The sequence below is a fragment of the Bufo bufo genome, chromosome 8 (genome assembly GCF_905171765.1).
Source record: "Bufo bufo chromosome 8, aBufBuf1.1, whole genome shotgun sequence".
NCBI classification, from domain to species: domain Eukaryota; kingdom Metazoa; phylum Chordata; class Amphibia; order Anura; family Bufonidae; genus Bufo; species Bufo bufo.
The window spans coordinates 185,414,407-185,432,811 of record NC_053396.1 but is presented as its reverse complement, the minus strand read 5'-3'; the positions used below and the strand labels follow the sequence as shown (position 1 = coordinate 185,432,811).

At 42.5% G+C, this 18,405-nt stretch overlaps 1 protein-coding gene across 1 annotated transcript in view; it reads left to right on the top strand.

The window, feature by feature from the left end:
- LOC120978245 (cytochrome P450 2G1-like) overlaps positions 1 to 18,405 on the top strand; it is a 67,314-nt gene that overhangs the window by 22,762 nt on the left and 26,147 nt on the right. Inside the window, 1 exon segment of the mRNA XM_040406483.1 lies at positions 10,811 to 10,952. Coding sequence (XP_040262417.1) covers positions 10,811 to 10,952 — 142 coding nt within the window.

Sequence of the window (18,405 nt, the reverse complement as noted above, 5' to 3'; positions counted from 1 at the left end):
AGATTTAAATGTCCTCTGATCCTTCTCAGCACTGATGCTGAGAAGGCATTTGACAGGGTGGATTGGGATTTTATGAGCAAGGTACTATCCATGTTTGAGATTCCAGTTCATTTCATAAATGCAGTGTTTTCCTTATATTCAAATGCATCAGCTTCGGTTATTGTCATTAACTCCTTGTCCTCTCCCTTTGCTATTCATAATGGGACCAGACAGGGTTGCCCCCTCTCTCCCCTGCTATTTGTACTGGTTATGGAATCCTTGCTACAGGCTATTAGGAGAGAGGGCGGAATTCAAGGGGTCCGGGTAGGAAGATATGAACACAAGGTCGCAGCCTTCGCTGACGACTTACTCATTATGTTTACAAATCCAGCAACAGCCCTTCCCCACATCTATCTTATAATTGAACAATTTGGCACCTTTTCAAATTTTAAAATTAATACAAACAAATCCCACATTCTTAACATTGGATTTCCCTCATCAACTATACAAGAACTTAAGTCTAACTCCCCCTTTAACTGGGATACCCCACATATTACTTATCTGGGAGTTAAAATAGGTCCTGACCCTGGTTCGTTGTTTCGCCTAAATTATGTTCCACTGCTAAACTCAATTAAAGATCAACTTTCCTCACTTAATAATCTTATGCTGTCCTGGTTTGGTAGGAAGAATATAGTAACCTCCCTTATAATACCCAGATTGACCTACCTCCAACAAGTTCTACCAATTCCGGTGCCAAAGTCATTTTACAAAACAACGAACCAGATAATCAGATCCTTTATCTGGGCAGGAAAAAAAGCTTGTATAGCGTTCACTACCCTAAACAAACCTAAACCCTATGGTGTAATAGGGATGCCCAATCCCGAGCTATATAATAATGCAGTTCTTTTGGCTAGGTTAGTGGGTTGGATTAGGGGTACACTGGATGAACCTTGGGTTGATCTAGAGCAATCACATTTTGGACTCCCCTTCAGAGGACTTCTAGTGGGAACTGGATTTCCTACGAACACAATCAAATCCTATAACCCCATAATTAAATCCACCCTAAAAGCTTGGGAATGGTTTCAATCCTCCTCATACACCATCCCGTTACCTTCCCCTTTACTTCAGGTCTGAGATATTTTAGGACTTGCACCCAAAGCTTTATCAAGTAGTCTACCTCCATCTATAAGATACTCAACTCACCTTGTAGTGTCCCTCTTTGATGATTGTGGAAGTTTATGGATCCGGTATCATTATTCCCGCCCCTTCCCAGAGTGTAAATTCCCACCCCCTTTAATTTTCTTTTTACATTCCTTTATCTCTAAAAATATTACAAAAAGTTCCTTGATACGCCCACTTACCTGGTTTGAGAACCTGTTATCAAAGCCCGTCCCTCAACCTAAACTGATCTCTCTGATATATAAAAACTTATGTACCCCTATTCTAATGCCAAAACCTGCCTTTATTGGTTTATGGGAGAAAGATCTTGAAATCTCCTTTACCCAGGCAACAACTTCAAAGATTCTGCTGAGACCTCATAAAGCGTCAAGATGGTTTGAATTCAGGAGAATGCCTACAAGATTTTAACAAGATGGTATAAAACCCCAGACACAACATGTAGATTCAACATTGATCGGTCAGATAGGTGTTGGAGGTGCAGTAGTGATAAAGGTTCATTTTTTCACATCTGGTGGACATGCCATAAAATCAAAATATGGTGGTCAGATATATTTGAAAAATACAACCAGATATGTCATTCAACCTTCCCAATGTCTTCTCAACTAGCACTCTTAGGGACATACACTCCCGTCTCTACGGAGTTTATTCCCCCTCTATTCAAATCACCTTTTAGACGCAGCCCGTCTATTGATCCCTCGTTACTGGTTATCTGAAGATATACCACCCATACCTCAATGGATATCTAGAATTGAGCAATTATATAGGTTTGAGGAATTAGCCTCATGGGAAAACAATAAAATAGTCGCGTTCAGGAAGTGTTGGCTACCTTGGTCCTCTTTCAGGAACTATGACTGATCCAATATCTGTATCTATTACCCCTTTCCAGGCATTATTCCTGTGTAATAGTTTAACTTTTAGTCATGACTCAATTAAGATTATTAGTACTCCATGATTTTCAACACCATATCATTAAGTATTAGATAGGGTTGATATTATATTTTTGAAGTATACATTTGTACAGTAATTCATCTAACAAAGATGTTTCTTTACATTATAATTTTGCTATGTACCTGATAAAGTTGTTATTTTACTTTGTCTATGGACTATTAACAGAGTTTTCTGTAAAATATGAATTTTCTTCAATAAAGAAAAAAAAATAAAAAATAAAATAAAATAAAACAGAAAAGGCTTTCATCTTGCCACTCTACCCCATAGCCCAGACATATGAGGAATACGGGAGATTGTTGTCACATGTACCACACAGCTAGTACTTGCCAGATATTACTGCAGATCCTTTAATGGTGCTGTAGGCCTCTTGGTAGCCTCCTAGACCAGTTTTCTTCTTGTCTTTCATCAATTTTGGAGGGACGTCCAGTGTTTGGTAATGTCACTGTTGTGCCATATTTTCTTCACTTGATGATGACTGTCTTCATTGTGTTCCATGGTATATCTAATGCCTTGGAAATTCTTTTGTACCCTTCTCCTGACTGATACCTTTTAAGAATGAGATCCCTCTGATGCTTTGGAAGCTCTCTGGGGACCATGGATTTTGCTGTGGGATGTGACTAAGAAATTTTCAGGAAAGACCAACTAGAATAGCTGAACTTTATTTGGGGTTAATCAAAGGCACTTTAAATTATGGCAGGTGTATGCTGACTCCTATGTAACATGATTTTGAATGTGATTGCTTATTTCTGAACACATCTACATCCCCAGTTATAAGAGGATGTGCACACTTATGCAACCACTTATGAAACCTGACATTTTAACAGGGGTGCATAGACTTTTTATATCCACTGTACCTGGCCAGCGGCAGTGAGGAGCGCTTGGATGGCCCCCTGGCATTTTCCCTCTGGAAAATTTCTCTGTAGAGTCTATGGCCAGTCCAGTTCTTACATACGTTGCACCTACTTTTTTTGTGCAAATCGATTTGGACAAATTTCTTATTTGATTTGTGCCAAAAAGAACAGATCTTTGTGCCTTTCAAAAACATCTAGAAAAGCTGTCATGTCGTAAAGCATGCCTGACGTACTAGTTAAAAGCACCTATTATTGGGGGGCAAAATAAGGGCTCAATATAAGCAAACCCTAAATTGGCATAATTAACAGAACGGCATATACCATCGTGATAAATTTGGTGCATCTTCATACGGCCTCCTAAAAGATTATGCTGTCTAAGTATTACACAGCATTTGTAAATTTGGACTATAATATAGTCATTGGCTAGTCCTAGGATTTTTTTTTTTAAAACACAGGACTTTTGTACATGTTTTCTCAAGTTCAATTCAGTTCATATGTCATAAGATTTGTAAATATTTAGTCATAAATAAATATTAGGCAATTGATTTGCTAACTGGCAAGCTAGATATCAGGGCTAGAACACCCATATGCCCTTGAATAAGAAAGTTAAGGATACATTCACATGGCTGTGGTACTGCCATGCCAACTTTGTGGAACCACAAACTGCGGGTCTGCAAAACATTGGCATCGGCCATGTGAAGTCCACATCCTAGTGCAGACCCATTAACTTTAATTAGTTCACAATCCACAAGATATGGTGAAATATAGGGCGTGTCTAATCTTTTGCAGCATGGAGGCAAGAACCCAGAGGGGTCAATGTGTTTATCTTGATTTGTTTCTCTTCAATTGAGTCTGAGTCTCTGTGGGTTGGATGGGGAGTAATAGAGAATAAAAAAAATAAAAAAAGATGTCCTTGTGGCTTTTAGATCTCATTGACATGGTCATGTCAGTAGTAACAAATCAGAACAACTGAACTTGTATTTTCTCTTGAAGACATTTTGCTAGTCATCTGACTGGCTTTCTCAATTAGAATAACTTGTGCAAGCAATTGCTGGCATTAAATAATGGCAAGTCATGTTATAGTCAGCATGATCTGTTTTTCATAACCAGTACATGTTAAGGACCTCATAGTGGGCCGCTTCACTATAAAATCACTACGCCAACACTAAGAGGAGGATGAGAGCAGGGAAGTTACTGGTCCACCACTAAATGCTGAAATTTAGCCACAGGAGAAACAGAAAAGGTTCTAGCAGAGAGGAAAATGTACAAAAAAAACCCATAAAAACGTAATTTTTTTTCATGTATATTGCAGTAATACTTCATTCAAAATTCTGCTTTTCTTTACATGCTAGTACAGTTTTTGATGACACTAGGTACTACAGAGGTCAGCACAGTGTAGAGAGTAGGAAGCAGCTCTTGGGATAACCTCTTCAATCAAAATGGCTGCTTATTAATATTTTATGGGGATTGCACCCCTGTCAGAACACATTATTTAGTCATCTCTGCATGCTGACAGATGAGTGGCCTACCATGTGACATCACATTCAGTATGAACAATGAAAGCAGCAGTAAATGCGATTGCTCAAAGTTTTCAATGAAGTTGCAGACTTATAGACTTTTACAGTTCTACATAAAAACTGTTCAATATTGATCTAAGAGGGCACTAAGAGAGATACTGTAATATCATGTAATTTACCTTTGTTTGCAACAACAAAAAAAATACAGACAAATTTTATTTAAAAAAAATTGTATACCTGTTTCTGGATGTTGAGGATTTATATCTCTATTTGGGTATTGTGACTTAATAGCTGAGGTCTCTTAATTGGAATCCTCACCTATCAGCTTGAGCAGAAATGGGTTGAAGCGCCATCTCTTTGGAGGACACAAAATATCTATGCATGACATTGAATTTTTCAAAAAGATTTGCTTCGTAACTCATTTATTGGTCACAAAGCATGTTAAATCAGGTCTATCTCGGCCTGCAGTTAAACTTTAGAGAGAATGGATCCTGGTGTACATCACTGTGCAGTGCAGCAACATACATAGCTAGTCCTTTCTGGTAGAAAAACAGTTACTCTGCATCAAAATGACAGGCAGGTCACATATATGGATGTGCATGTCATCGTGCTGGCCACCAACTGTCCTAACTAGCCCCTAGCTAAGCAAAAAAAAACAACATACAGCATCCGTAAGTAAAGCAAGAAAACAAACAAAAAAACAACAACGCTGTGCGCCCCTGCAGTTGTCCCAATGACTCTTTAAAGGAACAAAATAAGGACGTAGAGGCAGCACCAATATAGTGGCGAAAAAAAAAAACTATTTTTAATCCATGTTGTGGCAATGCTTTATTTACAAATGCCTATACAGGCGTTGAACCTATCTTGCCCCATGTAAAACTTAATACTTCACTTTTATTTTGCTTATGTTAAAACCATATATTCAGTGCCTTTATTTTTATTTTTATTTAATGAACCAAAACAAGAAAAAAGTTAAAAATACAGTATCCACTCCACTGTGTAGTGAATAATCAGTTGATCAAGAGGGAGAGTACGTGCACTATCTCTCACCCCTATCACTTTACAGGCAGTTTGCTGCCTTCATCAGGGGAAATGGGCAGCAATGAGTACCTTATCAAACTGGAGGTTAAAATACCTGATCTTGTGATTGACAAGCTTTGCATCCTATGAGATTTATGACTAGGTGCCTGTCAGCTGGCTACGTCTGAGACCACACCCCCTCAGGAACAGGGAATCGCCAATCTGCACCAACTAACCCCTTCATCATCGCTGGCGCGCCGTCGTCATCCTAGTCGCATGTTAGGAGCGTCACCAGTGCCATTGCTGCGCCGCCACTTAGAGCATAGGAGCTCGTTTGGTTGAACTGCGCATGCGCGCAGACTCTGATTCCGAACGGGAGAAATGCTGTGCGATCCGCGGCTGCGCGAACACTTAGAGCTAGACAGACAGAGCATGTCACCTATGCACTACAGAGGTGCGGTGGTATGTGAGGCTATTATAGTACAGCTGAGTGGTTATTCTGCTAAATATGGAAACACATGCATTTAAACCCCTTCTGTTAGCTGTAGAATGACTGTTCATCACTATTACGCTTAGTTCACACTTGTTTATTATACTGACTTATATAGTGCTACTATATTCCACAGCACTTTACCCACATTAGCATCATACTGTCCTCAATGGGGCTCGCAATCTAAGTTTCCTATCAGTATGTATTTGGAGTGTGGGAGGAAACCCACGCAAACACAGGGAGAACATACAAATTCCATGCAAATGTTTTCCTTGTTCGGATTCGAACACAGGACCCCAGCGCTGCATGGCAACAGTGCTAACCACATACACACATCATTTATTTGTTCAGTTATTCTCATCAGTAATTGTTAGCCCTATATATTAGACTGCTTGCTGACATGAAGTCTGATGCACAGAAAGTCTATGAATAACAGACAATTTTTTTTATAAATGGCGCAGCAGATGAACTAGAAAAACGTACATTTATATTAGTCCGCCTGTTGATAATGAGTCTGATGCACAGTAACTCTGTGTATAACTGAACAGATTAATTATTAATTGTGCAGTTGGTGAGCTAGGTTAACGTGCCTATACACTATTCACAAAAAGTTAGGGATATTTGGCTTTCGGGTGAAATTTATGGAAATCGTAAAAAGTTCACACTACAGTGATATTATATCATGAAAGTTGGGCATTTAAGTATAAGCATGCAATAGAGATTTCCTCTTATCAAGCAATTTATTGGAACAAAAGCTCAGTGGTCTGCCTAGGGTGTTTGGCACCCGGGGCGGGTCCTTTCTCTGGCACCCCCCCCCCCCCCAATACTTGACCACATACCTCTTACATCCAGGGACATCTCCTGTCATGTAGACCTTCTCTTTCCTCTTCTCCTCCGTTAGACCGTCATGAAAAATTCTTTCAGCCGCATCTCGTCTCTACAGAGTTTGCAACACAGACAGATTTCTCCTTTTTTCCATCAACCTCCCCATCCTAGTGTCCCGACAATATCATCCTGCTGCCACTCCCAATACTGTGCCCGTTGTGCCCCCCAATGCCCCAGGTATTATACTGATGAAAAAAGTGACCCCAGTAGACATAATTGGGGTCATTTATCAAACTGGTGTAAAGTAGAACTGGATTTCCAAAAGAGCTGTCAAAAATGAAAGGTGGAATCTGATTGGCTGCTATGGGCAACTAAGCCAGTTCTACTTTAAACCAGTTTAATAAATTACCCCAAATGTCCCTATAGTGTCTGCAGCAGTTATATGTCTAGAGTGCCCCCTGTAATAATAACACCCTATATTGTGTTTCAGGTAATAATCCCTGTATAGTGTCCCCAAAAATAATAGAATTTCCCCTACAGTGCCTCCCCAATAGCAATGCCAACCACGCTGCCCCATATAGTATTTAGTAATTTCCCCCACACTGCCCCCCATTGTAATCCCCCATAGTAATTTGCCCCCACACAGTAATTTCCCCCACACTGCCCCCATATCTTAATTTCCCCCACACAGTAATTTCCCACACAGTAGTTTCCTCCACAATGCCCCACACAGTAATTTCCCCCACACTGCCCCATACAATAGTTTCCCCCACACTGCCCCCACACAGTTGTTTCCCCCACACTGCCCCATTACAGCAGTTTTCCCCACACTGCCCCCCACAGTAATTTTCCCCACACTTCCCCATACAGTAATTTCCCCCACACTGCCCCCACACAGTAGTTCCCCCCTCACTACCTCATAAAGTAATTTCCCCCACACTGCCACCATACAGCAGTTTCCTCCTCACTGCCCCCATACAGTAGTTTCCTCCACATTGCCCCCCACAGTCATTTCCCCCACACTTCCCCCCACAGTAATTTCCCCCACACTGCAATTTCCCCCACGCTGCCCCATACAGTAATTTCCCCCACACTGCCCCAATATTGTAATTTGCCCCTCACAGTAATCTCCCCCACACTGCCCCCACACAGTAATTTTCCCCACACTGCCCCACACAGTAACTTACCCTACACTGCCACATATAATAATTTTCCCCTTACAGTAATTTTTCCCACACTGCAATTTCCCCCACATTGCCCCATACAGTAATTACCCCCACACTGCCCCCCAACAGTAATTACCCCCACACTGCCCCCCACAGTACTTTCCCCCACACAGTAGTTTCCCCCACATTGTGCCATACAATAATTTGCCCCCACATAGTAATCCCTCCCATATTAATTTGCCCCCACATAGTAATCCCTCCCATAATAATTTGCCCCCACACAGTATCCCACCATAATATTTTCCCCCCAGATAGTAATTTGCCCCCATACTGCAATTTCCCCCTGATGTACCCTCTTCACATGTCCTCTTATGTGTCCCCCTCATGTCCCCCAAGGTTGGCACATAAAATAAAATAAAAATGTAAAAACCTAAAAGCTAAATACTCACCTATGTCCAGGCGCGCGATGAGAGGCGCGCACACTTAACTGTGCTGCGTTCCGGCACAGGCGAGTGCGATGACGTCATTACGCACGCTTGCGCCAGGATTTCACTGCCGCATAGACCTCAGGCCTACTAGGCCTGAAGCCTATAGCTGTGATCGGCGGCGGGGCAGGGAACTATGTGCTCCCTTGCCCCGCCGCAGTATGTAGGCATCAGCATCTGTATTTATGGAAGCGCTCATTGCTTCTGGCACCCCCCTGAGAGTCAGCACCCGGGGCGGACCCCCCCCCCTCTAACCCCCCTAGGCACGCCACTGCAAAAGTTAACAACAGTGGTGGGTATACACCCACAAAATATGCCAATGTCTCAATAACTTGTTATGTGGCATTGAGCTTCAATTACAACTTGACAACGATGTCTCATGCTGTTCACAAGTCAACTTGTCTGCTGACGCATGACATCAAACTCTTCTTGAAGGGCAGCTTTCAGGTCATTGATGTTCTGGGGTATGGAGTTACGAGCCTCTACACAATGACTCAGCAGATTCCATAGGTTTTCAATGGGATTCAGGTCTGGACAAAGTGCAGGCCACTCCCTTTGAGGTACTCCAGTCTCCAGCAGCCGATTTCTAATGATGCGAACTTGATGAGCTGGTGCATTGTTGTCCATGAAGATGAAATTAGGCCTGTGTTGTTCATGCAGAGGCACAATGACTGGATTAATGATGTTATTCAAGTAGTATGGGTTTGTCACTGTACCATTCACAAAGTGTAGGGCAGTTCTGTATTGACTAGACACATCTTTCCACACTGTAACACCATCACCACTACCAAAGGCTCGTCTGCTGACAAAAATTAGCACTCTCCTTGACATCTCCAGCTTCATTGGCGGCCATCATTTCTACTCAGCTTGAATCGACTTTCATCAGTGAACAGCACTGTGGCATTCATCATCCTGTTCTGCAGGGCATTGTTCACAATGAAGCAGTCATCAGTGTGGGATGTGGCCAAAGGACATCCACTTCTATGCCATTCTGTGACTCTTTCAGACTCTCTCTTTAGCATCCTGCTGATGACAATGTGACACTCTAAGCTCAGTGGCCACTTCCATGTGAGAACATTCTGCTTAAAGCCTTGCAATGGCGAGCTACTGTTCATCAATTGTTAGGTGTTGTCTTGATCTCATGATGTTAAAATGTGAACTGCATGATGAGGAGGACTGTTTAAATACCAATTCTATTTGAACCAGTAAATTTATTGGAGGATTCATGGATCAAACACCTGTTGTGAATTTTGCCGTAGTTTTTCACGTTTAAAACTTCACCTTTATTCAGTTTAATTTTCTAGAATCATCCTTTGATTATAGAGGTAATTGTTAAAACACTCAGTGGAAGACACAGTATTTGGAGTATATATATAAATGCTTGTGTCTGCTGCTTAATATCTCAGCAGCAATACAGGATCTCTCTTTATTAGTTGTGCTAGTGTTTGCGCGCACCCACCAGCACTACCTAACTGTGCTCTTACTGTTTCACTAAAACCTAGCTAATGCTAACGCTGGGGGGCAGTGTTAGCTAGGTTTTAGTGAAACATGAGAGCCATGAAAAATTAGATTTGCCATGAATCTGAACTTTCTGGCGCTTTGTGGTAACAAATACATTTTTCATACTTCATGCATTTGAGCGCGAAGAGGCCGTCACACCAATCTTGATTGAAGAAAAGATGTAAATTCTCTCTCATGCTGACGTGTGACGTCACCAGACCATCAAGCTGGGTGGGTGAGATGATGTCATCAAGATGACGTCACTGCATCTGCCCAGTGTGATGACGTGGTGATGTCATCTCATCAGTGCAGGCCCCAATTGGCACGTTTTCTTCAATGAAGATGGCTGCGGCAGCCTCTCCGCGATCAAATGGATGAGGTGAGTGTATATATTATTTTTTTTAACCCCTGATTAACCCCCTGATGGTTGGTGGCACTATTGCCATTCCCCGTCAGTGCGCCCGCTTCATACAATGGAATGTGATTCATTACGAAGCAATTTGTAACAAATCAAATTTCGTGATGAAATTTAATGAAGCAGCTGAATCAAAATTTTTAAAACTTCGCTCGTCTCTACTCACCACTAGCGGACCAGGCGCAATATTATCTGGGACAAATGTCAATCAAGGGCAGGGGGAGCATCTTCAGCTTCGGGGACACCCCATCACAGATATAGAACCCTGCTTAATGGGACAAATCGATTCTTATAAATCAATTCTCTCATCTCCACTCGGGTATTTTAGATCACCATTTTTAACCTTGAACTTCATCTAATCTTAACATAAAAATGGCAATAAGAAAGTAATGGACCTTCTGATATTTTTATAACTTTTTTTATTTTTGGATACAGGGCACATCTGTTTTCCCTATGCTGTGCACTGTTCTACGAGACCCCAGTCAGTTTGCCACCCCTGAAAAATTCAATCCTGGGCATTTTCTGGACAAGACTGGAAGCTTCAAGAAAAGTGATGCATTCATGCCATTCTCCACAGGTAAATAAATTCACTTTTTATGTAATTATGTCTTGGTGGAAGTATGATGAGAATGCAGAATAAACCTGTCTGGCCATAAACTGTTACAGCCTGGCACCATGCCTGGTAAGAATGATTAAGTCAAATTGCTTAATAAACCACAGTATAAAGGTTATAATCTGTTGTGGTGGAGAACATATCAAAGGAAGCCTGTCACCAGCATAAGAGACTTTGATTCAGAGGAACCGTCGGTTATCGTTTTGCACATAAATTTTCTTAGGATCAGTAGTGATGGACGAACATCAGCCGAGACGTTTTGCAAACGCGATCACGATCAAATGTTAGCGAACTACAAGTTCACAACTACAAGACACCCCATTCACTTTAATGGCAGGCGAACCTGAAAACCTTCAGGTCATATTTGCAGCCACCAAATACTTACTAGAAGTACACAAATCGTCCCACAACATGGACAGTGACATACTATAGGGGGATCAATGGCAAAAATTCCCACAAAAAATATATATTTTAATCAGGGGCCATTTGTATGCTTCTTAAAGGGAAACTGTCAAAAATGTTCCCTGCTGGAGTCTAGAAATTTTTTATTTTAGACCACGGGAGTACAGGTGTCACCACCAGTGTCTGGCAGACGTTCTTCTCTACCTCTTGTATGATGTTCTTTGTTTTGGTTTCACTTTCTCATCTCCTTTCCTTCTGCCAGGTGTCACTTATTTAGACTAATCGTCTTCCTTTATATTCCCTCCCATACTGCCTTACTTTGCGATTTATACTACTTCCTGGATGAAGTGTTCACTGCTGGAGGCTGCTTCTGCTGTTTGCTCAGATAAGTCCTTTACTTTATTGTGTTTTCTTGCTGGCTTGATTCTAGGTGACCCTGACTCCGTCCGTATTAAGTGCAGGGAGCCGGTGGTCGTGTCCCCTCACTATTATAGGGTTTTCAGGTGTCACACAGACTTAGGTACGTGGGCATGCAATCGTCTACCATCAAGACCCTTGCATGTGCATAGCAGTCAGGGAGAGCTCTTAGGGTTTTATAGGGCTCACTTATAAGCTCCTTAGTTTGGGATCAAGCCAGTCGCTCGTTTATTCATAAGTTCCAGCTATCTGCAAACTTCACCCGTGACATTATAAACCGCCATAACAGTCTTAAGCATGGATACGGTTTCAGCATTGATTGACCGCATGCAAGGTCTTTCGCTGGAGGTAGCAGATCTCCGTAAAACTGTGTCTCAGTTTCAGGTGACTGGTTCTGCTGGCGTTCATGGAGTTTGTTCCGAGCCTAAGATCTCGCTTCCGGATACGTTCTCCGGGGGTAGTGAGAATTTTTTTCGCTTTAGAGAGGCTTGCAAACTCCATTTTCGCCTACTTCCCCATTCCTCTGGTGATGAGGAGCAGAGGGTGGGGATCATTATCTCGCTGCTCAGGGATAACGCTCAGTCTTGGCCCCTCCGATCGGTGGATGAATTTTTTGTGGCCCTGGGGCAGATATATGATGACCCGGATCGTATTGCTCTGGCTGAATCTGAACTGCATTTTTTATGCCAGGGTAAACACTCCGCAGAGATATATTGCTCTGAATTTCGGAGATGGGCAGCTGATACTGGTTGGAATGATGCTGCACTCCGAAGTCAATTTTGCCATGGTCTTTCGGAAAGATTGAAAGATGCATTCGCTTTTTATGAGAGACCAGCGTCGTTAGAGTCAGCCATGTCTCTAGCTGTTCGTATTGACAGGCGTCTTAGAGAGAGAGAGGAGACTACTCTTTCCTGTCATATTCAGCCCAAGGACAGTGGGGCTGTCTCATTCAGTGCGCAAGGGTCTCAGTCTGTCTTAATCCCCTCTGAGGAGGAGGCCATGAGCTGGGTTTCCTTGCCTCTGATAGTAGAGGATTCAGCTCTCAGAGGAGGGTTTGTTTCTGTTGTGGGGGTATAAATCATTTAGCTAATGTTTGCCCAGGAGATTCATGAAGTTTTCTGAGGGTAATAAAAACAAAGTAAAACAAAATAAAACCCTCTAAAACTTTTCCATTTGCTACTATTGGCAAGGTTGATGCGGAAATTGAAGGTTTGCCGTTTGCTTGTAGTTCCCATTTTCTCCTACCTGCCAGGGTGGCGCTAGACAGCAAGAACATTGTTTGTGAGATTTTTGTAGATAGTGGAGCAGCTGTCAATCTCATTGATAATCAATTTGCAACAACGCATGGTTTCCAGGTATGCACTTTGGAAAAGGATATACCTGTTTTTGCTATCGATTCTGCTCCACTTTCTCAAAGATCGTTAAAGGGCATCACTACAGATAAAGAAAGTCCAGATGGCACCACTCCCCCTTAGATCGCTGAATTGAATAACACAATGCTGTTGTCCTCTGTGTACGTCGGGTATATGCGAATATAAGGTGGTGCCTGCTTAATAGAGAAGCAAATAACGGTGTATAATCGAGAAGGCAAGAAAAATCAGCGGCACTCACCAAACGCAGGTTTTCAACATATCATTATTATCAACTTTTTTATTGTGATAATAGGTACATGCTTTTCAGGGCTGGGGCGAACAAGCCTTTCACTTGAATCAAAAACCTCCTGAGCGATGTGTGGCAGCGACGGCCGTTTCGCACAGTATGTGCTTCTTCCGGCTACCTAGCTGACGCATACAGGTGTGCCAGCCTATTTAACCACCTCAGCTCCCCTAGCTTAAAGGGATTCTGTCACCAGGTTTGACCCCTGTCAGCTAAACATATGCTGATGTTCAGGGCGTCTTCACGATTCCTAATGTGGGCTTAGAAATGTCATCTCTGGGCTTAATTAGCTAAAAAACAGCTATTACTAACCAGTCAGTCAAACAAATAAGGTGCCCAAGGGGATGTTAATGGGTGCAAGATGCCCGCCGCACCCACCGCCGTTCGTGACCAGCGCCGCCTTTCCGGACTTCTGCGCCGCCTCCTAATCCTCTGTGCCGCCTCTAGCTTTCCCTCCCCCTCCTTCTGCTGTAAGATCTCGCGCTTGCGCACAGGGCTCTGCCTGATGCGCCCGTGCAGACTTCTCCATTTGGCTTCTTACAGCAAAGTGCGCATGCGCCGCCACTTCGCTCAACCCCTGTATGCGCGAGATCTTACAGCAGAAGGAGGGGGGAGGGATGGAGAGCTAGAGGCGGCACAGAGGATTAGGAGGCGGCGCAGAAGTCCGGAAAGGCGGCGCTGGGCAAGAACGGCGGTGGGTGCGGCGGGCATCTTGCACCGATTAACATCCCCTTGGGCACCTTATTTGTTTGACTGACAGGTTAGTAATAGCTGTTTTTTAGCTAAATAAGCCCACAGATGACATTTATAAGCCCACATTAGGAATCGTGAAGACGCCCTAAACATCAGCATATGTTTAGCTGACAGGGGTCAAACCTGGTGACAGAATCCCTTTAAGCTAGGGGAGCTGAGGAAAGTAGACACTCTAAGGTATTCGCTGATGGGAATAGTGAGTTCATGGAAGTTTTATTTTTTGTCACAAGTTAGCGGAAAATTATATATATTTTTTTCTTACAAAGTCTCATATTGCACTAACTTGTGACAAAAAATACAATTTTACATGAACTCGCCATGCCCCTCACGAAATACCTTGAGGTGTCTTCTTTCCAAAATGGGGTCACTTGTGCGGTATTTATACTGCCCTGACATTTTAGGGGACCTAAAGCGTGAGAAGTAGTTTGGAATCCAAATGCGTAAAAAATGCCCTGTGAAATCGTAAAGATACTCATTGGAATTTGGGCCCCTTTGCGCACCTAGGCTGCAAAAAAGTGTCACACATGTGGTATCGCCGTACTCAGGAGAAGTAGGGCAATGTGTTTTGGGGTGTATTTTTACATATACCCATACTGTGTGAGATAAATATCTCTGTAAAAGACAACTTTTCCCATTTTTTTATACAAAGTTGTCATTTTAAAGACATATACCCAGCATGGGTATATGTAGAAAATACACCCCAAAACACATTGCCCTACTTCTCCTAAGTACAGAGATACCACATGTGTGACACTTTTTTGCAGCCTAGGTGCGCAAAGGGGTCCAAATTCCAATGAGTACCTTTCAGGAGGGTATTTTTAGGCATTTGGATTCAAGACTTCTTCTCACGCTTTATGGCCCCTAAAATGCCAGGGCAGTATAAATACCCCACATGTGACCCCATTTTGGAAAGAAGACGCCCCAAGGTATTCCGTGAGGGGAATGGTGAGTTCATAGAAGTTTTTTTTTTTTTTTGGCACAAGTTAGCGGAAATTGATTTTTTTTTAGTTTTTTCTCACAAAGTCTCCCTTTCCGCTAACTTGTGACAAAAAGTTCAATCTTTCATGGACTCAATATGTCACTCAGCGAATACCTTGGGGTGTCTACTTTCCGAAATGGGGTCATTTGTGGGGTGTATTTACTGTTCTGGCATTTTGGGCGGGGCTAAATTCTGAGCAACCCTGTAAAGCCTAAAGGTACTCGTTGGACTTTCAGCCCCTTTACGCACCTAGGCTGCAAAATAGTGTCACACATGTGGTATCATCGTACTCTGGAGAAGTAGGGCAATGTGTTTTGGTGTGTATTTTTACATATACCCATGCTGGTTGAGAGAAATATCTCTGTAAATTGACAACTTTGTATAAATTTTTTTTTAAAGTTGTCATTTACAGAGATATTTCTCACCAACAGTATGGGTATATGTAAAAATACACCCCAAAACACATTGCCCTACTTCTTCTGAGTACGGCGATACCACATGTGTGACACTTTTTTGCAGCCTAGGTGCGCAAAGGGGCCCAAATTCCAATGAGTACTTTTAGGATTTCACAGTGCATTTTTTACGCATTTGGATTCCAAACTACTGCTTTAGGGCCCCTAAAATACCAGGGCAGTATAAATACCCCACAAGTGAACCCATTTTGGAAAGAAGATACCCCAAGGAATTCCGTAAGGGGCATGGCGAGTTCCTAGAATATTTTTTTTTTGGCACAAGTTAGAGGAAAATTTTATTTTATTTTTTCTCTTACAAAGTCTCATATTCCACTAACTTGTGACAAAAAATAAAATTTTACATGAACTCGCCATGCCCCTTACGAAATACCTTGGGGTGTCTTCTTTCCAAAATGGGGTCCTATGTGGGGTATTTTTACTGCCCTGGCATTTTAGGGGACCTAAAGCGTGAGAAGAAGTCTGGAATATAAATGTCTAAACAATGTTACGCATTTGGATTCCGTGAGGGGTATGGTGAGTTCATGTGAGATTTTATTTTTTGTCACAAGTTAGTGGAATATGAGACTTTGTAAGAAAAAAAATAAAATAAAAAAATAAACAATTTCCGCTAACTTGTGCCAAAAAAAAAATCTTCTATGAAGTCGCCATGCCCCTCAAAAGTGATCTTTATAGCGCCACAGTGATTTGACTGTGTTTTTGCAGTGATCAGAAAAAAAAAAGAAAAGGCATTTTCTATATACAGGGTGGGCCATTTATATGGATACACCTTAATAAAATGGGAATGGTTGGTGATAATAACTTCCTGTTTGTGGCACATTAGTATATGTGAGGGGGGAAACTTTTCAAGATGGGTGGTGACCATGGCGGCCATTTTGAAGTTGGCCATTTTGAATCCAACTTTTGTTTTTTCAATAGGAAGACGGTCATTTGACACATCACACTTATTGGGAATTTCACAAGAAAAACAATGGTGTGCTTGGTTTTAACGTAACTTTATTCTTTCATGAGTTATTTACAAGTTTTTGACCACTTATAAAATGTGTTCAATGTGCTGCCCATTGTGTTGGATTGTCAATGCAACCCTCTTCTCCCACTCTTCACACACTGATAGCAACACCGCATGAGAAATGCTAGCAGAGGCTTCCAGTATCCGTAGTTTCAGGTGCTGCACATCTCGTATCTTCACAGCATAGACGATTGCCTTCAGATGATACGAGATGTGCAGCACCTGAAACTACAGATACTGGAAGCCTGTGCTAGCATTTCTCCTGCGGTGTTGCTATCAGTGTGTGAAGAGTGGGAGAAAAGGGTTGCATTGACAATCCAACACAATGGGCAGCACATTGAACACATTTTGCAAGTGGTCAGAAACTTGTAAATAACTCATGAAAGAATAAAGTTACGTTAAAACCAAGCACACCATTGTTTTTCTTGTGAAATTCCCAATAAGTTTGATGTGTCAAATGACCCTCTTCCTATTGAAAAAACAAAAGTTGGATTCAAAATGGCCGACTTCAAAATGGCCGCCATGGTCACCACCCATCTTGAAAAGTTTCCCCCCTCGCATATACTAATGTGCCACAAACAGGAAGTTAATATCACCAACCATTCTCATTTTATTAAGGTGTATCCATATAAATGGCCCACCCTGTAGTTCTGGCAATGTGCGGATCCGCAAAATGCGGAAAGCACATTGCCGGTGTCCGTGTTTTGCGGATCCGCGGTGTCCGTGTTTTGCGGATCCGCAAAACACATACGGACGTCTGAATGGAGCCTTACAGGGGATGATCAATGACAGAGGGGTGATCAGGGGTTAATAAGGGGTTAATAAGTGACAGGTGGAGGGGGTGTAGTGTAGTGTGGTGATTGGTGCTACTTTACAGAGCTGCCTGTGTCCTCTGGTGGTCTATCCATTGCGTCTGATATACCTTTCAGGGGTTAAAAAAATTGCATCTACAGCCTGCCAGCGAATGATCGCCGCTGGCAGGCTGTAGATCAGCTAGTTTACCTTCCATTCCTGTGAACGCGCGCTCCTGTGTGTGCGCGTTCACAGGAAATCTCGCGTCTCGCGAGATGACGCGCCGATGCGTCCAAGAGGAACAAACCGACCGCCCGCAGGACGCATCCCTGCGTTAGGCGGTCGGGAGGAGGTTAAGGAGGAGTGTGAGAGTTAACCCAATGTGGGTTGAATCATCCTCAATCGCAATTAAAGGCAACACCTGTGTGCGTATATAATGAACTTCAATCAAAAACAGTTAGTACATTTAAATCAATACACTGAGATCATTCCGATCGTTTAGACCTAGGGGTCCCATGGCATCTGTGCGAATTATCCATCGCGCTTCTTTTTGTAAAAGGAGGCGATGTCTGTCGCCTCCTTGTTTCAATTGTGGAACCACCTCAATTCCAGCAAAGCCCAGGCATTTCTTGTTTCCCCCATGTTTTTGCCATACATGGTCTATTAAACGTGGGCAGCCCTTCTTAGTCTTGATGGAATTGAGATGTTCACGGAACCTCTCCAGCATAGGTCTTATTGTCTTTCCTATATAAAATGCCCCGCATTCGTATTTGACCATATACACGACATATGTGGTTTTAAATGTGCAGAATTGTTTCATTCTGTGGGATACATTACCCATGGACAAAATCCTGTCCCGGAGCATGTAACCACAGAAGGAACAATTACCGCACCGGTGATTCCCTAAGGGTTTTTTCACATTTAGCCACTGGCTTGGAG